Genomic DNA, 27,099 nt, shown 5'->3' with positions numbered 1-27,099 from the left:
TCCCGAACCACGCTTGGTTATCACGGGCCCAGCTGTTCCCTTCCCGGGCTGCAGATTCAGCTCGTCGTACGTTGCCCGATCATTTGCTCGAAATACCTGGTAGTCGCCGGTCGCCTGCGCACGCGATGACTGCGTTACACTGTAGGGATCTTCGGTTTTGAAATCCATGTACAAGTTTTTGTCCACCTTTTCCTTTCTCCTCACGTAATGGACCAGTGCCATGATAATGATGCCATGCACCGCTAGGAAGGCATACAAAACACTCTGTGACACGATGACCCAAGGGCAGAAACCCTGGCACTCAATCTCTGAGTTTGACAGGAATGCAATAACCCGGTTTTTGAGACGATCAGGGGAGAAACAACGAGCCTGGAAGATAAACGTATCCTTTGCTGCAAATTTCATCAACCATGAACGAAGGTACTTTATGTCGCAGTCACACACCAGTTGCTTTGTCCGTGAAGATGTGCATGTAAAAATAAATAGTGCAGAGTTTTATCAAGGCCAGTCATTATCCTTTTGCTTAGTATCCTGAGATGAACTCACTGGTTAGGATGAACATGTGTTTTTGACGTACTTATTTCCTTTATAAGATCAGGGCTCACGGAAGAGCAAGGTGATGGAGAGTAAAAGGGAACGACCAAATTTGGACAGTATGGTCACAGTTGGATTCAATAAGCAAGGGAACAAGCTAACGACGAATAAGAGAGGAGGGGAGGAAACAATAAACTGTAAGAGGTTTGGGTTAGGTAGGGTTAATGGGGGTAGAAAATATCACAGGTAAGGATGGTAGAAGACGTAAGAGTCTAGAGTCCGTGTTGGTAGTGGTGCACCACTAGCTTGAAGCCCTGGATGGAGGAATGGGATTGAACAGCCTCATGAAAGCCATTCTCCAAATGGTAGAAAAGAGGAGCAAACAAAAAAAGAGTTCCTCTTTTCTCCCATTTGTAAGGCTGGATTATGGTTCAGCAGGGTGAGGTGACTGGAACAACATGAGCATCCTGAAGTTACTGGGAGGGTCAGAGTACTTTGACAGCAAAAGGAGGTCGACCAAAGGAGAGCTGGTAAAAAAAACCAAAAAAAAACCAGAGGAACCCGCCCTGCCTGTGATATGGAGTATCAGACCTTGTACTTTGGTCTTATCATGTGAGATTGCTCACCTTGCTTTATTAGGATTCGAATTGCTGTGGATGATTTAGATTAGTTACTCATGATTACATTACTCATGTGCCCCATGAGACACAATGAATAGTGAATGTACACATAATGAAAATGGGAGAGCAAAGGTGGAAGGAACTGTGGTGGGCTGTGGGGGAGAGGGGGAATTGTAAAAAATACTGTTTACCGAAATGGAATGGAAGGGGAGCGGAAGTAAGGTATAGGTTGTGGGAGCATTTATAGGAGGAAGGGAGGTGATTGGAGGAAATGTTAGACAGGATGCCCAGTTTTGTATCACCTCATCCCTTCACCTTTCTATAGCTTTCCCAGTTTACATTCTTCCAGAATCACACACCTGGGAATACCCCTTCCCCCACTTTAAACTGAGCACTCACCTCCACTCTTTCATCCCACTATTTTACACCGCTCCTTTCATATTCCGTCGCCAGGCGCTGCATAAAATAATCGCCGGACACTGAAGGGGACCCGGAAATGACACGCGCTGAAAGGAAGCGCTCGGTTTTCACTCTGGTTTAGTTTTCTTGTGCGTTTCTTATTTGGGGAAAAATAAATTTTTGAAAAGTATGTTGATCACTCCCGTTTGTGTGTTTGTCTGTCCGCTCACTTATACTTGCTTACAGGTCACAATTTCAAACTGATCTTCACCAAACTTCACCAAATGGTAGAGTTCGTGGTCCAACAAAATCCTATATATTTTTGAGGTCAAAGGTAAACATAGGCCAAAGGTCAACCACTTTCTCAAATTTCTAAAATCCTCAATTTTCATCCGATTGACTTGAAATCTGAATAGGATTTGCATAACAGCTTACTGAATGAAACCCACCACCAACTATTTTTGAGGTCAACATAGGCCAAAAGGTCAACATAGGCCAGATTTCTAAAATTGTCAATTTTTATCCGTCACTGAATTCAACCACTAATTATTTTTGAGGTCAAAAGGATGCTCGACTGAGTGCCATTCTACTTTGTTTTCTCAGGACCGAACTCTCTTATCTGTCTCCCTCTTCCAAATCCTGGTGGCGTCTGGTCAAATCTGTTTCTGGTGTTTGTTCCCCCTCCATTCCCTCCCTCACCTCAAATGGCTACACGGCTGACTCCGCACGTGAAAAAGCTGAATGCCTCAACTCTGTGTTTGCCTCTAAATCTTGTGTCCCAAACCCATCCCTCTCTGTACCCACCATACCCAGTCGTACCCAGCTGCTCCTGGATTCTGTGTCCTTTCCTCCTGACAAGGTGGAAAAGTTTCTGTCAACCCTCGACTCTGATTCTGCAACTGGACCTGACGGCATCAGCCCACGGGTCCAAAATCCTCTTCTTCCGCTCTTTCACTCCCTCTCTCTGTTCTCTTCACCCCCTCTTTTGCTCAAGGTCATCTTCCATCTGCTTGGAAATCTGCCAACATCACCGCTTTGCACAAAAAAGGTGCAAAAACAGATCCCAGCAACTACAGACCAATCAGCCTTCTCCCAATTATCAGCAAAGTCATGGAATCCATCATTGCTTCAGATATGAAATCTTTCCTCTTCTCCAATGGCTTGATCTCTGATCATCAATTTGGTTTCAGACCTGGACACTCTACTCTGGACATGCTGCTTCTGCTTTCTCAACAATGGATGGAGGTCCTCAATGCCAAACAGGAAATTAGAGCTGTCTCCCTCGACATATCACGTGCCTTCGATACGGTCTGGCACCCCGCTCTGCTCACCAAACTCTCCTCTTTTGGTATCCATGGAAATCTCCATGCATGGCTGGCGGACTTCCTCTCTAGTCATAGTCAACGTGTGGCCCTGAATGGGTTTCTCTCATCTCCTCTTCCTGTTCAGGGTGGAGTTCCCCAAGGCAGTGTTCTGGGCCCTGTGCTTTTTCTGGTCTTCATCAATGACCTCTCTGACTCTCTTGAAAATCCTCTCTATCTCTTTGCTGACGACTCTACTCTCTGTCGCTCCATTCTTCATCCCTCAGATCGGCAGTCTGCAGCCTCCTCACTCTCTGCAGACCTGGACAAAATCACAGACTGGGCAAACAAGTGGAACATGTCTTTGAATCCTGACAAATCTCACACTCTTCCGATGTCTCTCCGAAAAGATCGACCGGACAACCCTCCCATCCACTTTCTGAATAATCCTCTCCAAGAAGTTCTGTCGCTCAAGCTTTTGGGTCTCACTATCTGCCATGATCTTTCCTGGGAAAACCACATTTCAAATCTGGCCTCCAAAGCCAGTCGCCGATTGGGCATCCTCCGTCGTGCGAAGTCCTTCCTTGGCACACCTGAGCTCCTCACCACATACAAGGCTTTCATCCGCAGCTCAATGGAATACTGCTCTCCCCTCTGGGCTGGTGCTCCTGCCTCACACCTAGCTCGTCTTCACGCTGTTGAAACCAAAGCATTCAGAATCATTGGAATCTCCCGCGATGAAGCTAACTCCAAGGGCCTCTCACTCACTCACCGCAGGCAGATTGGTGGTCTTTCCGTCTTCTACCGACTCCTCTCTGGCCTTGCCCCCCAGCTCTCTGTGGGCTGTGTCCCGCAAATATTCCTACAGGTCGCACAAGATTTGCCTGCAACCCTCTTATGGTTAAACTGCCAAAATCAAGACTCTCTGCTCACCTTCACTCCTTCATTCCTCTTTTCTCCCACCTCTGGAACAAACTCCTTCAATCTCTTCAATCCCACTCCACCCTCCAGGTCTTTAAAACAGCTGTTCACCACCATCTCTTATCTTGCCCCATCCAAAACCTTGATCTTTTCTACCCCCACTAATTTCACCCCAATTCCACAGTTTTGAAATACCAACTTCTGTCCTGGAAGTTCTTGGTGTCCTTGTGTTTTATACTTCTCCCTCCCCCCCCCCCACCCCCCACCCCCTTCCCACCCCTCCTCCCCCCAAGCCCTCTCCCTTCCACACATCTCCCTGCTCTCAAATGTTGTGTTTGTGTGCTTCCCCTTCTCTCCCCATCTTGTCTTCCGCTCCCTCTTTTTATATATTTTGTTTGTCTGGTTGATTTGTTTGTGAAGTAAATGTTAGCTCTTTCACGAGCCTCGATTCAGTATACAAAAAAAAAAAAAAAAAACTCTGAGTGATTTTTCATGTGTTTGTTTGTTTGTCCGGGCGATATTTCAGCCATCCTTTGAGATAGCAAGCTGAAATTTTGGCACAATAGTGAGCACGTGCTTTGGCTAAAACGCTATTTTTTATTTTTTGAATATATAATCAATTACTTGATTAATTACTTCATTATTATCGATTAAGTAAGTACTTATTTATTTCCTTTCTCTTCTGGGCAATATCTCAGGCACCTTTTGAGTTAGGAAGCTGATATTTGGACATGACAATGACCAAGTTATTTGGCTCTAAAGGCTGTTTTTGATTTATTGATTAATCAATTAATTATTTAATTATTCGATTCATGACTTCTTTTTTTAAGTTACCGATTCAGATGAAACAGTGGTGGTTTAGGTGTTCTATTAGCTAATTGATTAATAATTTTATTACATTACCATTATTATTTATTTATTTTCATTATTAATCACCTGTTTATTTTCTTTCTCATCTGGGCAATATCTCAGGCACCTTTTCAGCTAGGAAGCTGATATTCGGACACAACAGTGACCAAGTGATGTGGCTATGAAGAATATTTTTTATTTATTGATTAATTAATTGATGGATTTATTATTTATTGATTAATTAATCTAAAACAAATTTCGATTAAAGACTCATTTAATTTTCACAAAGTTACAGCTTCGGTTGAAACACTGGTGTTTGCGGTATGCTATTAGCCAATTGATTAAGAAATTATTTTATGAACAATATTTATTGATTTTATTTCCGCAATTAATCAATCAATTATTGTACACCTCTACCTCTCAATACCGTCTCTATGTACTGCACGGCAGTATCGCCGGGCGCATGAGGCACCCCGGCTATGCCGCGCTCGATGATATTTATTTATTTCGCATGGGCGCAGTGTACTTTGAATGTATCTGTACTTGTTCTTTTTATTCTCTGAGGAGGAGGAAGAATAAGAATAAGCAGACCAAAGATTCTGTTAATTTGTGTGCCTAATAAATACACGTAGATGTCCCCAATTTCTAATCTTTCACATGAGTAAATCATTGGACTGGTACTAAAGTGTAATAAACCCTGCCAAAGATTATTTAAATAGCTTATTGTGACTTCACTAAATTTCTGTTTGTTAAATTTTCACTAAGTTGATGTAAATTGCAATTCAAAAGGCAAGTGAAGGGCATCCAGATACTGAAAACAAAAACGGATGTTATAGCATAAATGACATTTTCCTGTATCTGAGTTTCTTTGTAACTATTTCATCATACACAGGTGGGTTAAACTTGATGTGAAAGTTTTTCTTTAACAGGTAAATAAGGAGAATGCTGCAGAGCAATTGCATATGCGATACAAGGGGGACAATGCAACAGACATGCTGTCCAGCTTCTGGAATACTGCAATGGTTGTGGTGAGCAATGATAATGACAAGGAATAACACTGATTTCTCTTTTTATTGTCTGCATGGCGTTGATCATCATGAGGACGTGCCCCCTTTCTCTCTCGTACCTCAGCTGGATTGTTGCGGTGCACGAGGACCCCAAGATTTTGGGTCTGGATCACTGTTCAGTGAAAAATTTCCTGGCCAGGCAGTTCCAGTGGCATGCTGCAGAAAACATGAACATCATGCCAATGCAATGACCTCACATCATCAGCAGTGCGTTCAGGGATTGGTTGATTGGGTAAACAGCCAGGTGGGTGTCCACCATATCATTTCAGACATCGTGCTTGTGGCACATTATATCTTCAGATAACCTCTCCTTTCATTGACTTGTTTCCTCTTACAATTCCCACATTGCAAAAAATTTTAGAAAATATTGGAATTTATATTTGTGTTATTATATATCAGAGTACAATGCCACTGAGAAAGCTGGATTTTTATTTTTTCAGAGTCTAAGGCTCGTGGAAGAGTGACAACACAGACCTTAACTAGACCGGCACTCGGAAGAGCGCACATACCTCCAGCAGGATGAACAATTTACATTTTGAATCCACTGATAGGTAGGATCTGGATTCGCTCATGAACAAATATCTAATCGGCTTGTTCTTGTCACCTAACCAACTCATGGACCAAGTTTTGTTATAAACCGTCCACAACTTCTTGAAATGTCATCTGCTAAATATCGTTTTTAGCCTTATCATTGAATGGTAAAGAATTACTTTAAAAATTAAATAATTATTGTATCGGAATCTTCACCAAAATCGAATCATTTCGTCCTTGTCACACACCCAACCTCTTTACTAAATTTCGTCCAAATCCGGCAACAACTTTTTAGAGATATTCTGCCGCGATCAGTGTTGGTGTGGTGCACTTCGCACTTTAAATGTCGAGGGTCAAGCAAAGAATCAGCACATGCAACGACGAATCAGCACATGCCTTTTTGACGAAGCATGCATGCAATGACGAAGCAAATAAGAAGAAGCAAACTTCCAGACACAGACACAGAGATGCGTGAACCATAATGCTACTGATTCTGGTAAATGATGATAACTTGTGTCTAACAAGTACCATTCTTTCTCCAGAAAGAGGGAGAGGGTGTGTTGCGGCAGCAGATATCTGACTGATGAATCTCAGGTTCTGGATGAATCTGTGTGATGGTGGTTTACCTTTACCTTCCATTATGCGTGTAGACAGGAATTTGGCCAAGGTACCAACACTTAATGGTCCACTATGTTTCCTTACTGGGAAGGAAATGGCAAACCACCCAGTATAACCTTTGTCAATAAATCACTTTGGCAACACTGATGCTCTGTAGCAGAGTATGAAACATCAAAATCAAAACAATGTTTCCATAAACGAGGAAGAGTAAGTAGATGGGCCAAGCATTTGAAATCCCTCCATCCACAAAACCGCAAACAGAATACTGATGGAACTAGCCGAAACCCATGGAACATCCACGGAAGGGAGGATGTGGTGTATGGATAGAGTGTACCATTATGGATGGCATAGGGGATTTGCTTGTCCGAGTAAGAGTTAGGAAGAAAGATGAGAATGAAGAGTGCGTATATGAACAACGTATTTATTGCAATCTACTTAAATGACAACGCTACGATATACTTTTGAAAAATGAATGGATTCGTAATAGGAATCGGCATAGCACCACTCTGGGATTGTCCACTCAGTGGACGGCTTGCTGTCGCCTTCGACTGTCGAATCAGCGGACGGCTTGCTTCGCCTTCACCCAGCAGACGCCAATAAGATGGCGTCGTAAGATGGCATCGTATCGGCAGTTAATCGGATGCTTTTGGGCCCCAACGTCGGCTAATTCAGATTTTTCGAGTATGGCTGTACGTGATAAACAAAGAGCGCGGTTCGTAGATCGTAAATCCATTAGTGCCGTGGGCATCGGGTCACTGGGTGCGGCGTAAAAGGGATAACAAAGTCGAGTCCTTACGCTATTATTATATAGATGTTTTCCACCCTTTCGAGGTTGGGGTAGCCCGAGGCAGCATTATCAGCCTAGTACTCTTCCCTGCTTACAGAAGTATCCTTTTGACATCCCTTATAAACTACCGGTATAATTCTGATGATAACTTCATTTTACGCTGCTATTTCATCATCAAGACAAACGGTCCACAGGGGACGTTGTTTGAAAGGGAAAAAAAATACTGATTTTGGCAAAATAAACTTCAAAAAATACTGATATTGATAAAATAAATATCAAAAAATAATGATAAGTATACTACTGATTTTGATAAATAAACTTCAAAAAACACTGATTTTGACAAAACAAAATTGAAAAAATAGTGATAAAAACTACTGATTTTGATAACATAAACTTCAAAAAATACTGATAAAAATAGGACTGATTTTGATAAAATATACTTTATAAAAATACGGATTTTTACAAAATAAACTTCAAAAAATTCTGATATTGATACAACAAACATCAACATGCATTTTAACACCATTTTCCCTGCTAAAGCGGGGGTTAGCCTTGCGGTCCCCATGACAATCTTCTCCATTTTGCCCTATTTTCTGCATCTCTCCTTGTTAACCCCCTTGCCCGCATTTCTTCTTCCACCATCTTTAGCCAAGTCTTTCTTGGTCTTCCCCGTCCTCGACTTCCATCTATATTCATTTCCATCACTCTTCTCAACCAGTCACTTTCATCCATCCTCAACACATGACCAAACCATCTCAACCTGTTCCTCTTCACAGCATCAATCACAGGCTCTATTCCCATCATCTGTCGCAATTCATCATTTGTCTTCCTCTCTCTCAACGATACTCCGCACATCCATCGAACCATTCGCATTTCCACCCTTTCCAACCTTCGTTGCTGCTCTACGTTCATTACCCATGTCTCGCTCCCATAAATCATAACACTTCTCACACATGCAGCATACACCTTTCCCTTCAGCTTCAACGACACTCCCTCTTCGTCAGCATGCCACTCAGTTCCCGAAACTTCTTCCATGCACATCTCACTCTAGCAACCGTTGCAGAGTCTGATCCACCTTCTCCATTCAGCATGTCTCCTCAGTAGCAAAGTGTTTTCACACCTTCCAGCTTCACGCCGTCTCCAAGATCCAACTCAACATTTCCTCCATCTGCAGTTCCCTCTGTGCACACCTTACACTTGAATGTAGCTGCCACACTGGTTAATGACCCTCTCAGACCACTACATTTTTGATGAACCCACTCAGCGCACATTGTACATTGAATGGAGTTCACTCCGACACCCTTCCTACACACAGCACACGGCCACTTCCCAGTTCTTTCTACCTCACCACATGCTTTACCACTTGCCATCACCTTCGTCTTTCCGATATTCCCCTTCAGACCTTTTGTCTCCATACATTCCTTCCACTTGTTCATCTTCCCCTTCAGTCCATCCATACTTTCTGCAATCAACACCAGATCATCTGCATACAACAACTCCCACGGTAAACCCTCCATTACGTTCCGAACCAGCACCTCCATCACAGCGACAAATTGTAGTGGCCTTAGTACCGACCCCTGATGCACTCCCACCTTCACCTCAAACACACCACTGTTCCCGTCCTTCGTCCTTACAGCTGCACGCGCTCTCTCGTACATTGCCATCACTACTCTGATCAACCATTCCTCCACTCCTAACTTCCTCAATGCCCATGTCACTACTTCATGTGGAACCCGATCGAATGCTTTTTCCAGATCAACAAACCCAAGAAACAACTTCTTCCTCTTCTCCATGTACTTCTCCTGCAACTGCCTCACAATAAAAAGCGCGTCTGTCGTTCCTCTTCCTGGCATAAATCCAAACTGTATTTCGGCGATATTCACTTTCTTCCTTATCCTCCTCTCCAACACCTTTTCCAATACCTTCATTCCATGCTCCAATAACTTTATCGCTCGATACCAGCCACAGTCCAGATGATCATCTTTCCCCTTGTATAGAGGGACGAGGGTACTCAGTTCCCAATCCACTGGAATGCGGCCTTCTTTCACCACCAGATTGCAGATCTCTGTCATTCTCTTCACACCCCAACTTCCTGCTGCCATAAACATATCTCCCACAACTCCCGTCGGCCCTCTCGCTTTTATACTCTTCATTGCTTTTATCGCTTCCTCAACTTCCTTCTCAGTTATCTTCTCTGCCGGTCCTAAAACTGGGTTACTCTCTATGTTGCCATCCCATTCATTCTCTGCATTCAACAGTATTTCCATATATCTTTTCCATCTTCCTTTAATTCCATCTGGGTCCACAACGATTTGTCCCACTTTATCCTTCAAGCAACTCACCCCCATCACATCACACCTCTCTTTCGCTATCTGCTTTGCAATCCTGAATACCGCTCTCTGACCCTCTTCCAAATCCAAGCGTTCTCCGAACATTTTCCTCCACGCCTCCTGCGCCTTTGCTACCTCTTTGTTTGCAGCCTTCTTGGCTGCCTTATAACTTTCATGTTCTGCCTTTTCTGCCCCCGTACCCTTCGCCTTCTGCCACTCCTTGAACTTCTTCCTCTTCTCGTCAATCCTCTTTCCAACTTCATCATCCCACCACCATGTTTCCGAGTGCCTCGGTGGTCCTTTTGTCCATCCACATACCTCACCAACGGCTCCCAACAGACTAGCTTTCATTGACATCCAACCACTTTCAAGCTCAACCACATCATCCTCGACCCTACTCAGCCTCTCTTTTAATGCCTCCCTTACTGTCACCTCTTTCAACCTCCACACCTTCATTCTCGGTTGGTACTTCACCCGCCGAGCTCTCCTCGCACCTTTCACCCTTGTGTCACAGACAACCAAGTGGTGCTGTGAAACAGCCTCCTCCCCCGGGATCACCTTTGTGTCCCGGAGGTGCCCCCTATCTCGCCTACGCACCATCAGGTAGTCAACGGTTGTCGTAGACCCACCTGAATTGTGTATGTAACAAACATTTAAAAAAATAAAATAAAAATAAAAACCTTTCGAGGCCATTTTTCCCCGCAAGCGGGGGTTGGCCTTTTTCGGGGACCATGGTTGTTGTTGTTTTTTGAAGCAATGTTTTACGGCCGGATGCCCTTCCTGCCGCCAACCCTTTTTGTCGCCTTTTTACGACAAACAGGGAATTACCAGTGAACTGGTACTCAATTTGCCGACCTTGGAAGGATGAACAGGCTGAGTCAGTGAGTCAACCCCCCTGGCGTTAATTCAGCGATCGACCGGGATTTGAACCCAGGATCCTAGGTTATCCTAAGCTGGCACCCTAGCCGCTAGCCCAACACCAGGGTGTAACAAACATAGATATTGATAAAACATATTGATAAACATATTGATAAAATAAACATAAATACTGATAAGTATGCTACTAATTTTGATAAAAGAAACATCAAAAAATAGATTTTGATTCAAAAAAAACTTTTTAAAATAGTGATAAAGCGACAGATTTTGCTAAAATATACATCAAATAATACTGATTTTGCTAAATAAATAAACTTTAAAAACAGTGATAAAAACATTGCTGCTTTTGATAAAAGAAACTTTAAAAAATACTGATTTTGATGAAATAAAGATTAAAAATACTGATATTGATAACATAAACTTCAAAAAATACTGATAAATATACTACTGATTTTGATAAAATAAACTTTGAACTAGAACGGCACTCTTTGACGTCACGACATCGACTGATATACCTCCGCCCACATTATTACATCATTATAATACTTGTATCAAGTTTGATTTGAATCCATTCAGCTGTGCCCAAGTTAGCACGTTTTTACCTGACATGACCTCTGACCTTTGACCTATTGAGCCCAAAATTTAATCCTTTCATGTTTGCATCATTATACATACCTGTGCCAAGTTTAAATTTAAATCCCTTCAGCTGTTTAGAAGTTCTCACATTTTTACCTGACATATCCTCTGACCGTTGACCTCAGGACCTCCACAATCTAATCAGTTAATCTTTACATCATTATACATATCTGTACCAAGTTTTAATTTTATCCCTTTAGCCCCATTCTCAAGTTACATACCTATTACATTATTTGACCTTTAATCTTTGACCTCTTGAAACCAAATTCGAATCAGCTAATCTTTACATCATTATGCATACCAGTACCAATTTTGAATTAGATCACTTCAGCCATTCTCGAGTTATAGACCTTTTTACAAACTTGGACCTTTAATCTTTGACCTCTTGAACCCAAATTCGAATCAGTTAATCTTTACATCATTATACATACCTGTACCAATTTTGAATTAGATCACTCATAGCCATCATATGTATTGCTCATAGCCTGGTGTTGGCTGAGCGGTTAGGGTGCCGGCTTGGGATCCTAGGATCCTGGGTTCAAATCCCGGTCGATCGCTGAATTAACACCAGGGGGGTTGACTAAGCCTGTCATCCTTCCGAGGTCGGCAAATGGAGTACCAGTTCACTGGTAATTCCCTGTGTGTCGCAAGAGGCGACCGACAGGGTTGGCGGCAGGAAGGGCATCCGGCCGTAAAACATTGCTTCAAAAAAGGGGACCATGTGCCAGTAAAAGGCCAACCCCTGCTCTGCTGGGAAAAATGGCCTCTAAAGGTGGTTCATTTGATGCAAGTGACATTTTCATTGTGCTTTCTTAAATAGTATTATTATTGTGCATGTTAGAGTTATTAATACAATTACTTGTTTTGTTCTATAATTGCATTGGTGTGGTTTTACTATGGTTTATTAGAACACTCAAAACACCAAACCTTTCTGACGTGTTCCCGCTCCAGACTCTGAGGTGCACCGTAACCAGGGTTTGGGGAGGTAATACATAACAATACCTGTACCAAGCTTGAATTTGATCACTTCAGCCCTTCTCAAGTTATAGACCTATTACAGATTTGGCCTTTGACCACAAAATCTAATCACTTAATCTTTACATCATTATGCATACCTGTACTAAGTTTGAATGAGATCACTTCAGCCGTTCTCAAGTTATAGACCTATTAGACTGACCTATTAGATTTTTTTTTTTTTTTGTATCCAGAATCGAGGCTCGTGAAAGAGCTAACATTAATCACACAAAAAAAAATCAAACAGACACACAAAGTATATAATAAGGGGAGCGGTAGACAAGATGGGGAGAGAAGGGGAAGCACACAAACACAACATTTGAGGGAAGGGACATCGGGAGATCTGTGGGAGGCAGAGGGCTTGGGGGGAGGAGGTGTTGGAAGGGGGGCGGGGGGTGGGAGAAGTATAAAACACAAGGACACTGCAAGGACTTCCAGGAAAGAAGTTGGTATTTCAAAAAAGTGGATCTGGGGTGAAATTAGCGGGGGTAGAAAAGATCAAGGTTTTGGATGGGGGAAGATAAGAGATGGTGGTGAACAGCTGTTTTAAAGACCTGGAGGGAGGAGTGCGATTGAAGAGATTGAGGGAGTTTGTTCCAGAGGCGGGAGAAAAGAGGAATGAAGGAGTGAAGGTGAGCGTGGAGTCTTGATTTTGAGAGTTTAACCATAAGAGGGTTGCAGGCAGATCTTGTGCGACCTGTAGGAATATTTGGGGGACAGAGCCAAGAGAGAGCTGGGGGAGCCATGCCGGAGAGGAGTACTACTGATTTTGATAAATAAACTGATAAAAATACAACTGATTTTGATAAAATAAATTTTTAAAATACTGATAGAAATACTACTGATATTGATAAAATAATCTTCACCAAATAGTGATAATAAAAATGAATGAATGATCGTTTTAAGGCCATTTTCCCCGCTAAAGCAGGGGTTAGCCTTGCGGGCCCCATGACAATCATGGTTCCCTGTTTGAGGCAATGTTTTTATGGCCGGATGCCCTTCCTAACTGGATGGTATTCATATAATACTTACCCTGCGCAGTCAACCCGCAAAGGTTTTTTAAATTTGATCCAGTATGGCTGCCAGACCATGTGACCGATGGCATTATAAATTTACATTCTCTAATATAATTGTTGCGTAGATCCCACTCACATCATTTCAAATTGATCGGACTAAGTGTTGTACGTGTCGAATTATGACGTCATAATTAAGGCACCAATGACGTCATCGTTAACAACACTTATTCCCCCATGCTCAGTTCTTTACAATGAGCCACGTATGATTTTTTTTTCCATGGAGCGGTTTCGGAGATATAGAGGTGCAAAGTTTTTCGGTTTTTCCAAGATGACGCCTGTACCACATGACATATGGTGTCATAATTATCATAAACAATTATGCAGGAGGAAGCGCTCCTGTGGTGAAAATTTGTCCATCGGACGAACAGGTGCAGAGAAAATAAAACTAATACTGATAAGATCAAGCATTGTATTTGTTGAATTATGACATCATAATAAAGGCACTGATGACCTCATCATTAACATATCTTATTCCCCATGCTATATTATATATTAAGCTATATATCGCTTTTGGCGGTACATCTCAATTGCGAAAAATCACTTAAAATAATATTAAATAACTCTGTATCCAGATCCGTATTTGAATCGTCACCAAAATCGAAACGATTCTTCCTCGTCACAAACCCAACCTGATCAAGTTTCGTCCGAATACGTCCACAACTTTTTGAGATATCGTGCTCTATGTCATTTTTTACTTTATCTCTCAATGGTGAACAATTACTTTAAAACTTCTTGGATCCAGATCCAGGTCCGGATCTTCACCAACATCTATTTGTTTCGTCTGTGCCACATCCACAACCTCTTCACAAAATTTCAGCCAAATCTGTGCACAGCTTTGTGAGATATTTTGTTCACATAAAACACACACATATATATATATATATATACACATAACACACATGCATACACAACACACATACACATAACACACATGCATACACATAACACACACACACATAAACATAACGCACATAAATACACATACACATAACGCATACACATACACATAACGCACATACATACACATAACACACATAAATACACATAACACACATGCATACACATGCACATAACACACACACATAACACACAAACGTACACATAACACACATACACATAACATACATATACATAACACACAAAACACATACATACACATAAAACACATACATCTAACACTTATCAAAGCTGATATTATGAAAGCTTGGCTGGAAAACAAATTTAGGCACCTTTTGGGCCTCCCGTCTGAGGGTAGATCACCAAAGTTCTTTCCATACATTCAGTCCTCAACCTTCCCCTCTCTTTATACAACCCCGGAGCTTTAATTTCAGCAATTTCCATTTTTTTTTATTTTCTCACAGGATTTCATTCCGGTTTAGCATTTGATGATCCATGGGTCAGTAGTTTTTGATTCACGTTTCTTCATCGGTTTCAATTCGAGATATCAGTTTGGATTCATCAAACCCAACCTGAAAACACAAGCCACCTACGGGGGCCGAGTCATAAAAATTGAGCAATTTGCATTTGCGCATTTGAAGTATAAACGAATGCAAATGGAATTTATTGCTTTCAGTTACAAACACACGGATTCAATGAGAAACCAAGAAACTCTCACGGGAATGTTGTGCGAAATGTAGAGCTTTGTGTTCATTGTTTTGTAAAAGTTTGTTTTAGTTTTGAATTCTTTGTCAAAACAAGTATAAAAACACCAATCCTTTTGAAAAGGAGGTTGTTGTTTCAGTTGTGCAATTGTTGGTTTTGGTGTTTTTGACAACGGTTTCATTCACATTGATTTAGCAATCAAGAAAAAGTGTGATACGAGTTTGGAAGGAAGAGACTCCTCAAATTCCCAGCAATGGCTTCGACTGGCATTGCGAGGAGAGCTTGCTGATGCTCACGTAAACGTCGACATGGGCTTTAGGGCTTTGTAGGATCGGTTTACGTAGTAATGTTGATATGGTCTAACTGTTATTAGGTGTTTACACCCCCTTATCGATGGCCGAACCCCTTATGTTTAATTGAGTTCCACGAACACCTGCAACAACACGTGGTTGTTATCGATGTGCCATTTTTTGCCAATCCCATAACGGTCTCCATCATTCTCCACCAGGGATGCTTCCATCAGCTCGTGCACACCTTGCGTCCTTACATCTTGATTGTTGGTGGGGTCTTCATAAGTTTACAGGTTCTGCAGGTAAATCATACTGTTTTTATGCCGATTCAACTTCTGCAGGTAGTTAACCCCACTCAGGTAATTTGGTCAGGATAAGCAGCACACAATAGACCACTATTTCTAGTGTCAATGACAACCTCATAGCATACCGAACAGCCGGCTTTGCATCCCCGTCTGAAAGACCAGGTATTCATGATGTCTGAGCTCCTCACTGCCACCACACCAGAATGGCAGTTTGTAGTCTGACTTTCCGGATGTAAACCTGGACTGAACAGCGAGCACACTGCCAAGTGATTTGTCCTGCCACCTGAATTTGCACAATGACAAATATATCTACATACATATTTGGAATGAGGCAAATACTCGTATAGTGGAAAAGCAATTACATCCAAATCAGAATCCATCACAAATGTCAAATCATCATTTCACTTTTTTGTTGAATACCTGCTGCTGAATGTACCGTCGATCACGTTTCTGAGTTAAGTGTGATGACGTCAGGAAGAACTCCTTCCAGGAAAGAAAAAGTCGGTATTTTAGGGGGGAAAAAATTAAAGGTGGATTTGGGGTGAAATTAGCGGGGGTAAAAGAGATCAAGGTTTTGGATGGGGGAAGATAAGTGATGGTGGTGAACAGCTGTTTTAAAGACCTAGAGGGAGGAGTGGGATTGAAGGGAGTGGGGGAGTTTGTTCCTGAGGCGGGAGAAAAGAGGAATGAAGGAGTGAAGGTGAGCAGAGAGCCAAGACTTTGACAGTCTCACAAGAAGAGACCACTATTTTTAGTGCACCACTCCTCTCCGGCCTTGCCCCCCCCCCCCAGCTCTCTCTGGGCTCTGTCCCCCAAATATTCCTACAGGTCGCACAAGATCTACCAGCAACCCTCTTATGGTCAAACTGCCGAAATCTCGGCTCTCTGCTCACCTTCACTCCTTCATTCCTCTTTTCTCCCGCCTCAGGAACAAACTCCCCCACTCCCTTCAATCCCACTCCACCCTCCAAGTCTTTAAAACAGCTGTTCACCACCATCTCTTATCTCCCCCCATCCAAAACCTTGATCTTTTCTACCCCTGCTAATTTCACCCCACATACACTTGTTGAAAATTCCAACTTCTTTCGTGGAAGTCCTTGCAGTGTCCATATGTTTTATACCTCTCCCACCTCCCCCCAAGCCCTCTCCTTCCCACATTTCTCTCGATGTCCCTGCTCTCAAATGTTGTGTTTGTGTCCTTCCCCCTCAGAAGGAAGGACACAAACACACTATCTCCCCACACGATCTCTCCCCATCTTGTCTACCGCTCCTCTTATTTTGTGTTTTATGTGTCTGTTTGACTTTTTCTGTGATTAATGTTAGCTCTTTCATGAGCCTCGATCTTGTATACAAAAAAAAGGAGGGTTTGCTGGCAGATCTTGTGCGACGTGTAGGAATATTTGGGGGACAGAGCACAGACAGAGCTGGGGGAGCAGGGCCGGATTGGAGTCGGTAGAAAACAGAAAGACCACCTCCTGCTTGCGGTGAGTGAGTGAAAGACCCTCGGAGTTAGCTTCATCGTAGGAGATTCCAATGATTCTGAAAGCTTTGGTTTCAACAGCATGAAGCCGTGCTAGGTGTGAGGCAGGAGCACCGGCCCAGAGTGGAGAACAGTATTCCATTGAGCTGCGGATGAAAGCCTTGTATGTGGTGAAGAGCTCAGGTGTGCCTAGGAAGGACTTCGCACGACGGAGGATGCCCAGTCGGCGACTGGCTTTGGAGGCCAGCTTGGAAATGTGTTTTTCCCAGGAAAGATCATGGCAGATAGTGAGACCCAAAAGCTTGAGCGACAGAACTTCTTGGAGGGGATTGTTGAGAAAGTAGATGGGAGGGTTGTCCAGTCGGTATTTTCGGATAGACATCGTAAAAGTGTAAGATTTGTCAGGATTGAAAGAAATGTTCCACTTGTTTGACCAGTCTGTGATTTTGTACAAGTCTGCAGAGGGTGAGGAGGCTGCAGACTGCCGATCTGAGGGATGAGGAATGGAGCGGCAGAGAGTGGACTCATCAGCAAAGAGATCGAGAGGATTTCCAGAGTCGGAGAGATCATTGATGAAGACCAGAAAAAGCACAGGCCCAGAACACTACCTTGGGGAACTCCAGCCTGAACAGGAAGGGGAGATGAGAGAAATCCATTCAGGACCACACGTTGACTTCGACCAGATAGGAGGTCCACAAGCCATGCGTGGAGATTTCCAGGGATACCATAGGAGGAGAGTTTGGTGAGCAGAGCGGGGTGCCAGACCGTATCGAAGGCACATGATATGTCAAGGGAGACGGCTGTGATTTCCTGTTTGGCATTGAGGACCTCCATCCATTGTTGAGACAGCAGAAGCAGCATGTCCAGAGTAGAATGACCCGGTCTGAATCCAAATTGATGATCAGAGATCAAGCCATTTGAGAAGAGGAAGAATTTGATATCCGAAACAATGATGGAATCCATGACATTGCTGATAATTTGGAGCAGGCTGATTGGTCTGTAGTTGCAAGGATCTGTTTTTGCTCTTTTTGGTGTAAAGCAGTAATGTTTGCTGATTTCCAAGATGCTGGCAGATGACCTTGAACAAAAGAGAGGGTGATGAGAACAGAGAGAGGATGAGATAGCGCGGCACAGCAGGATTTTAGGACCCGTGGTCTGATGCCGTCTGGTCCAATTGCAGAATCAGAGTCGAGGTTTGACAAAAACTTCTCCACCTTGTCAGGAGAGAAGGACACAGAGTCCAGGAGCAGTTAAGTTCGACTGGGTAAGGTGGGAACAGAGAGAGATGGGGTTGGCACACAAAATTTTGAGGCGAACACAGAGTTGAGGCATTCGGCTTTGTCACGTGCGGTGTCAACTGTGTAGCCATTTGAGGTGAGGGAGGGGAGGGAGGAGGAACAAACACCAGAAACGGATTTGACCAGATGCCACCAGGATTTGGAGGAAGGAGACAGGTTTGAGAGTTCAATCTTGAGTGTGGAGAGATAGTGCTTCTTGGCACTCCTGTGGGTATACACACACTTGTTCCGAGCTTGGTGGAAGGAACTGAGATTGCCTACAGTTGGATTTGCCTTCCAAGAGGCAAAGGAAAGTTGTATCAGGGCAACTGCCTCACCACAAGATTCACGGTACCATGGACGGGAGGAAGGGTAAGACAACTGAAGATGATATGGGATAAATCTGTGCATGAGAGAGACCAGTTTGCTTTGGAAGATTTCCCAGGAAGAATTGATGTCAGAGGCAGTAGAGATGGGAGACCCGTCCAGATGATTGATGGCTGCTTGAAGACTGTGCCAGTCAGCCTGAGTAAACGCCAGACTCGTCGGCGCTGAGGAGGCTCTCTGAAAATGGCCAGAGAGGTGTCCACTTTAACAAGCACATGATCAGTAGAACCGATTGGAGCAGAAGAAGAGCATCAGACATTTGCAGGGAAGTTTGTCGTAACAAGTCTAGAAGAGAAGATATTCCATTGACTGAGATCCTGGTCGGGAAATTGATAGATTGTGTCAGTCCCAGTGAGTCGCATAAGTCCTTTGCTGAGGTGCCATGGCTGGTGAGAGAGGAACCCACACCAAGCCAGCTGGCATGATGACGGTTGAAGTCGCCACATATGAGGAAGAGAGCGTTGGGATGAGTGAATAGAAGTTGGTCCATGTTGTCAGACAGCGAAATGTAAATGGAGTCATCACTGTTTGGAGGATGGTACAGAACACATATGAACAAAAGGTGGGAGCAGAGAGGAAGCCGTAGCGAGAGGTACTCCTGGGGGTGAGGTGGAGAGAGGGCAGTGCAAGGAGAGTGAGGAAGAGAGTTTTTGATAAAGATAGCAACCCCACCACCAGGACGGGGCTCAGGTCTATGATACCGGAGGAGGGAATAATCAGGAAGAGATATTAAGGAATCAGAGACATCTTGAAGGAGGAAAGTTTCTGTTAAGCAGATCAAGTCTGGATTGTCAGAAGCAACCTGAATGGAGAGATCAATCAGGTTTGAGCGAATGCCCCGGATGTTTGAGGTCCATACCGTTAATGAAGAGAGAGGGGGAGCATCGGGTGGAGTACAGGCGAGGGGAGGGGTAGGGTCAGATAAAGGATGAGAGGGTGAGGTAGGGAGAGCATTTGGTAGTGTGTCAGAGATTACAGAAGAGTTACAGGAAAAGGAAGGATGAGGAGGACAAAAGGCTTGATGATGATGGGATAAGGTACAGTGAGGGGTTGTTTGAGGGGGGGGGGGGCAGAGGAAAGTAGAAGGTTGGGGGAGGTGGAGGTATGAGATAGAAGGGAGACGAAGTGGGGAGGAGGCAGATTTGTGGAGGTGGGGGGAGAATTGGAGAGGGATAGTTGGGGGTTAGATTTGAAGGGGAGGAGTGAGGGGGGAGTTTTGAAGGGGAGGGTGAGGGGGGAGTTTAGGAGGGGAGGGGCAAGGGGGGAGTTTAGGAGAGGAGGGGCAAGGGGGAGATTTGGAGGGGAGGGGCGAGGGGAGAGTTTAGAAAGTGGACGATTCATGAAAGACGAACATTTATAACAAATTGGGTTTATTGTGATTTTCAAGTTAGAGATCCGTTTGAGAACGACAGAGGAGGGGTGGAATAAATGTGAATTTAGAGCATGTAGTGACGAAGAATTGTACGAGATTGAATTTTTTTTGAAGTGAAATGAGTTGTAGAGGAAATTGAAAAAAGCCTTTTAAATAGGAAGAAAAACAGCGTGCTGTAATGTACCACTGAATAAAACACTGCAGGGGAAAGTTTAAACATATTGAAACAGAACTGTGAAGAACAATCTAATGTTCACAAAAATACCAACGGGGAGAGGGAGCCTTGAGGGACAACCACGAGTCACGTGAACAGGGCAAAAGGTGGAAGGCAAAGAGATAATGGGGGCGGGGCGAGACAGCGCACGTGAACAGAAGCACACGATGACACAAACAGCACACGTGTTGAAAGGGAAATAAACGTTTGTTTTTTTGTTTTGTTTTTTGTTTTTTGGGGGGAGGGGGAGGATTTAAAATGTTAGACAAAGAGTAGATGTTTGGGGAAGTTCGGGGGAGAAGGGAAAAATCTAAAAACCAAGCAAAACAGCGAAGGAAGGAACTTAAGTGAACAAACTTAGAAGGGGGAAGCTTCAAGCTACAAGGCTACAAGGCCACGCATGTGGAGCAAACAGAAAACGATTCATTTATTACTAGTTACAGGAAATTCAAACCAAAACGAACTAATAACAAACAATAACGCATAGACGATAAAATAACAAGTGGACAAACACACAAATGGAAAACTAACAACTTTTGATGCCCGGAGAGAACAAAAGTCGCCACCTCGATCGAGGAACCGGAAGCGGAAATTCAACATCACTTTGACCTTTTACATCACTTGGACCTTTTCTTAATTATTACAAATCAATTACAAAGGATGGAGATCTCGAATGGAGAATCTCGAATGGAGAATTACAAAGGATGAGATGGAGATCTCGCGAGATCACGGCGAGGTCACGTCTTTTCGAAGCTGCTCCATGCGCTCACGCTCTCGAAGCTAAGTGATCTATCACAATCGTGTTTTTGTCGAGACTGTATCTATCTTTCGGTGTGTGTACCTATAGCGTATCTTTTGGAAAATTTTCGGTGCTAATTTTTCGTACATGTATACACAATCGTCGGTTAATGGTATCGAGTATTCTGCGGCCTAGTAGTGTAGTACTCGTAGGCTTAGACTACCGTACCGTCTCCGACCTTGTGGTTTCGTTTTTCTCTCAGCGATTCGTCGAATGCGCTGAAATTATTTTTCGTTCTCTGTTTCGTACCAGTCGTTCACCCCGTACCTCCTTGTTTAATATCTGTACTCACACAAAAAAAAAAAAACCCCCAAAAAAATATTTCCTTCCCAGGTCTTATTCGTTTATTTGTTGTTCTTTTTGTTCGTTCGTTCTTCGTTCACGATCACGCGGTTGGAAATGTATAATCTCTCCCCTGAACAACTATTTTCTCTCATATATTATAACACCCTTTTCTTCTTTTCCTACAAAAGGATGCTTTCGTCTTGCTCACCAAATCTATTCATTCCAAAAAATATATATAATACCATCTCTTACAGTTCCTCCCTTCTACATTCCCTAAACTATCCAGAACTCCACCCCTCCTCCAGTGTCCTCAAACGTATTTTTGACTCGAGGGTCTCAAACTCATTTTGCAAAAAATGTTCGTTTCCCATGAATCGTACACTTTTCAAAATCCAATCTCACCCCTCCCCTCCAAATCCTCCCCATCACCCATCCCTTTCAAATCTCCCCCCTTGCCCCTTCCCTCCCCTCCCTCCTAAACTCCCCCCACACCCCTCCCCTCCGAGACTCTCCCTCGCTCCTCCCCTCCTAGACTCCCCTCTCACCCCTCCTCCTCAAAGCATCCTCCCTGCTTCTTCCCCCTTCCAACTTTCACCTTCATCTCCCCAAACCTTCTGCCTCGCTCTTCCCCCTCCTCAAATAACACCTCACTGTGCCTCACCCAATCTCCATCAAACCTTTTGTCCGCCCCATTCTTCCCTTTCTCCAAGCTATTCTGAAATCTCTGAAATCTCTGACACACCTTCAACAGCTCTCCCTACCTCTTCCTCCTCTTCCACATCTTACCCTACCCCTCCCCCCCTGTTCTGGACCCGATGCTCCCCCTTCCTCTTCATTAACGGTATGGACCTCAAACATCCGGGGCCTTCGCTCAAACTTGACTGACCTCTCCATACAGGTTGCTTCTGACAAACCAGATGTGATCTGCTTAACAGAAACTTTCCTCCTTCATGATGTCTCTGATGCCTTGGTATCTCTCCCAGGTTACTCCCTCCTCCGGTATGATAGACCTGAGCCTCGTCCTGGAGGTGGGGTTGCTATCTTTATAAAAAACTCTCTTCCTCACTCGCCCTCCACTGCCCTCTCTCCACCTCACCCCCAGGAATACCTTTGGCTACGGCTTCCCCTTCGCTCCCACCTTTTGTTCATATGTGTGTTGTACCGTCCACCAAACAGCGATGACTCCATCTACATCTCACTGTCTGATAATATGGACCAACTTCTATCTACCCATCCCAACTCTCTGTTCCTCATATGTGGTGATTTCAATTGTCACCATGCCAGTTGGCTGGGTGTGGGTACCTCTCTCACCAGCCATGGCTCTTCAGCAAAGGACTTCTGCGACTCACTGGGACTGACACAATCTGTCAATTTCCCGACCCGGATCTCAGTCAACAGAGCATCTTCTCTTCTGGATTTGGTTATGACAAACTTCCCTGAAAATGTCTGCTGCTCTTCTTCTGCTCCAATCGGCTCATCTGATCATGTGCTTGTCAAAGTGGACATCTCTCTGACCATTCTCAGAGAGCCTCCTCAGCGTCGACGAGTCTGGCATTTCACTCAGGCCAACTGGCACAGTCTTCAAGCAGCCATCAATCATCTGGACTGGTATCCCATCTCTACCGCCTCTGACATCAACTCATCCTGGGAATTCTTTCAAAGTAAATTGCTCTCTCTCATGCACAGATTTATACCATCTCGTCTTCAGTTGTCATACCCTTCCTCCCGTCCATGGTACACGGAATCTTGTGGTGAGGCTGTTGCCCTGAAACAACTTGCTTTCGTCTCCTGGAAAGCAAATCCAACGGAAGGAAATCTCATTTCCGTTCACAAAGCCCGAAACAAGTGTGTGTCCACCCTCAGGAGAGCCAGGAAACAATATCTCACCATTCTCAAGACCGAACTCTCTTATCTGTCTCCCTCTTCCAAATCCTGGTGGCGTCTGGTCAAATCTGTTTCTGGTGTTTGTTCCCCCTCCATCCCCTCCCTCACCTCAAACGGCTTAACGGCTGACTCCGCACGTGAAAAAGCTGAATGCCTCAACTCTGTGTTTGCCTCTAAATCTTGTGTGCCAAACCCATCCCTCTCTGTACCCACCGTACCCAGTCGTACCCAGCTGCTCCTGGACTCTGTGTCCTTTCCTCCTGACAAGGTGGAAAAGTTTCTGTCAACCCTCGACTCTGATTCTGCAACTGGTCCTGACGGCATCAGCCCACGGGTCCTAAAATCATGTTCTTCTGCTCTTTCACTCCCTCTTTCTGTTCTCTTCACCCTCTCTTTTGGTCAAGGTCATCTGCCATCTGCTTGGAAATCAGCCAACATCACCGGTTTGCACAAAAAAGGTGCAAAAACAGATCCCAGCAACTACAGACCAATCAGCCTTCTCCCAATTATCAGCAAAGTCATGGAATCCATCATTGCTTCAGATATTAAATCTTTCCTCTTCTCCAATGGCTTGATCTCTGATCATCAATTTGGTTTCAGACCTGGTCACTCTACTCTGGACATGCTGCTTCTGCTTTCTCAACAATGGATGGAGGTCCTCAACGCCAAACAGGAAATTAGAGCTGTCTCCCTTGACATTTCACGTGCCTTCGATACGGTCTGGCACCCTGCTCTGCTCACCAAACTCTCCTCCTTTGGTATCCATGGAAATCTCCACGCATGGCTGGCGGACTTCCTCTCTGGTCGTAGTCAACGTGTGGCCCTGAATGGGTTTCTCTCATCTCCTCTTCCTGTTCAGGCTGGAGTTCCCCAAGGTAGTGTTCTGGGCCCTGTGCTTTTTCTGGTCTTCATAAATGATCTCTCTGACTCTCTTGAAAATCCTCTCTATCTCTTTGCTGACGACTCTACTCTCTGTCGCTCCATTCCTCATCCCTCAGATTGGCAGTCTGCAGCCTCCTCACTCTCTGCAGACCTTGACAAAATCACAGACTGGTCAAACAAGTGGAACATGTCTTTCAATCCTGACAAATCTCACACTCTTACAATGTCTCTCCGAAAGGACCGACTGGACAACCCTCCCATCTACTTTCTCAACAATCCTCTCCAAGAAGTTCTGTCGCTCAAGCTTTTGGGTCTCACTATCTGCCATGATCTTTCTTGGGAAAACCACATTTCCAAGCTGGCCTCCAAAGCCAGTTGCCGACTGGGCATCCTCCGTCGTGCGAAGTCCTTCCTTGGCACACTTGAGCTCCTCACCACATACAAGGCTTTCATCCGCAGCTCAATGGAATACTGTTCCCCCCTCTGGGCTGGTGCTCCTGCCTCACACCTTGCTCGGCTTCACGCTGTTGAGGCCAAAGCTTTCTGAATCATTGGAATCTCCTGCGATGTAGTCAACACCAAGGGCCTTTCACTCACTCACCGCAGGCAGGTTGGTGGTCTTTCTGTGTTCTACCGACTCCTCTCCGGCCTTGCTCCCCCAGCTCTCTCTGTGCTCTGTCCCCACAATATTCCTTCAGGTCGCACAAGGTCTGCCTGCATCCCTCTTATGGTTAAACTGCCAAAGTCTAGGCTCTCTGCTCACCTTCACTCTTTCATTCCCCTTTTCTCCCGCCTCTGGAACAAACTCCCCCACTCCCTTCAATCCCACTCCTCCCTCCAGGTCTTTAAAACAGCTGTTCACCACCATCTCTTATCTTTCCCCATCGAAAACCTTGATCTTTTCTACCCCCGGTAATTCACCCCAGAGTCCTTGCAGTGTTCATATGTTTTATTCCTCTCCCACCTTCCCCCAAGTCCTCCCGATGTCCCTGCTCTCAAATGTTGTGTTTGTGTCCTTCCCCCACTTCCCCCTCTCTTTTGTGTCCTTCCCCCTCTCTCCCCATCTTGTCTGCCGCTCCCCTTGTTTTTTGTGTTTTGTGTGTCGGTTTGTCTTTTTGTGTGATTAATGTTAGCTCTTTCACGAGCCTCGATCTTGTATCCACAAAAAAAAAAAAAAAAAAAAAGGAACAATATCACAAATATTACAAATACATTTGTACAAAAGAGATGTTTGTATTATGATTGGTGTAAATCATGATAACATAACAACTCAAGCTCAGTCAGGTCATTATCCTCAGTTTGAACAAACCCGTGCCTCTGCAGCGACGTGTGGTGAGATGAGCGTAGCGAGAAGATCCACACAAGTCCATAATATAAAACCACATAAAACAAGTCTGGCGATGGTAATCAATGTTTGATTGCTCGTTCTAGTTTGCATTTGTTTTTGACTGACCATTGTGCTTTTTGGGTGAGGGAGTTGCTTTACAAATCCATCACAATCCAGTGGTCATGTTGCTCGTGCAGACGAGACATAAATGTCTGTTTCATTGAATCTGAAATCCAATTATATCGATTCAATTTGGTACAGTAATGTTTGATTTCTAATTACTATACAGTACAGCAAATGCATTTTCAAAAATTAATATACAATGTTTTCTTCTGCAGTTGCTGGCAATGTCACTTACCATGTCTCTCTTCCGGATGATTCTCTAAGGCTACTTGCTCACAATGGTGGCGGTGGACATGAATATGATGTAATAACTGTACCTTCAGTAAGAATCAAAATTGTTGTTTCAATAAATATCAAAATAAATGGTGAGAAAGTGTGAATTTTGAGATGAAATATAAATTCTGAGTTCTGAACATGATTACATGTGATCTGTGACGTAATAAAAGAATGATGAAATGAGGATTACATCATGCATGGAATGGAATATAGGCAAAAAATCTTGACAAATAACTATTTATAGCATTATTGGATGGTATTCCCATTGGGTTATTGAAATGGGTGTTGAATTGCCTTCTGCTTGTGTAAGAAACTCCCGACAATCTTTTGTAATTGTGATTGTATGAGAGCTTATTCCAGAATTTATTTTCTACAATCCCTACACTCCCTTGACCTCCTGCACTTCTTTCCTCTTTTTTCTTTATAATCGGTTTAATTAAAGTTGTACATACATTGTTTAAGATTTGCAATAATACTGTTTTTTGTTTTCAAATATGAACAAATTACCACATCGCTACCGCTGGTGTTTTCTTCCCTCATTAACCCAACTTAACCAAATCCTGTAACTTACTTTCAGGTTACTCTATTTCCTCCAAAGCTCGCTCCCCTTTCCCCTTTTCCTGTTTGTTTTTTCTGTCCAACTGTTGCCCCACTGCCCCACTATCAAAACGTTTTTACCTTCGCTCATCCTGCTCGCTCTTCCATGATCCTCAATCTTGCATACAAAATAAAAACAAATCATTATTACAATGTTTTCAGACATATCATTTATGTTTTCTCCTCTTTGTATCATCTTTACTATAAGAAGGATGTTTGTTTGTGTGTCGCCATTTTTCTCAGAGATGGCCGAACGGATCTTCATCAAACCATCATTATTTCATTTTAATGATGTGTATATATCCACAACAAAGAAGATAATTGGTTTTGGGTCTCATGGGCACTTGCCAGCTGCAATTCCACGTGGTTTTTGCAAATCTCGTGGGATTGAGAGCTGGACAAGTGAACATGACTGGCCATGACTTTCGATCGTGGTTTGT

At 43.8% G+C, this 27,099-nt stretch overlaps 1 protein-coding gene across 2 annotated transcripts; it reads left to right on the top strand.

Annotated features, from left to right (window-relative positions):
- The first annotated feature begins 299 nt into the window (after positions 1–299).
- Positions 300–26,829, top strand: LOC137432194 (tetraspanin-18-like). Of its 2 annotated transcripts, XM_078782950.1 has the most exons (5): positions 300–420; positions 5,554–5,652; positions 5,756–5,935; positions 15,670–15,753; positions 26,002–26,829. In XM_078782950.1, exons 2-5 carry the CDS (start codon positions 5,587–5,589, stop codon positions 26,047–26,049), a joined length of 378 nt encoding a protein of 125 aa, XP_078639076.1. In that variant the 5' UTR covers positions 300–420; positions 5,554–5,586; the 3' UTR covers positions 26,050–26,829. The 2 variants fall into 2 exon arrangements, with proteins under 2 accessions (XP_078639076.1, XP_078639075.1); XM_078782949.1 differs by lacking the exon at positions 300–420 and having other exon boundaries at positions 5,529–5,652.
- Positions 26,830–27,099: the final 270 nt, after the last annotated feature.

The sequence above is a fragment of the Myxine glutinosa genome, chromosome 8 (genome assembly GCF_964187855.1).
Source record: "Myxine glutinosa chromosome 8, kmMyxGlut1.1, whole genome shotgun sequence".
Classification (NCBI taxonomy): Eukaryota; Metazoa; Chordata; class Myxini; order Myxiniformes; family Myxinidae; genus Myxine; species Myxine glutinosa.
This window is presented reverse-complemented; position numbering and strand designations above follow the sequence as displayed.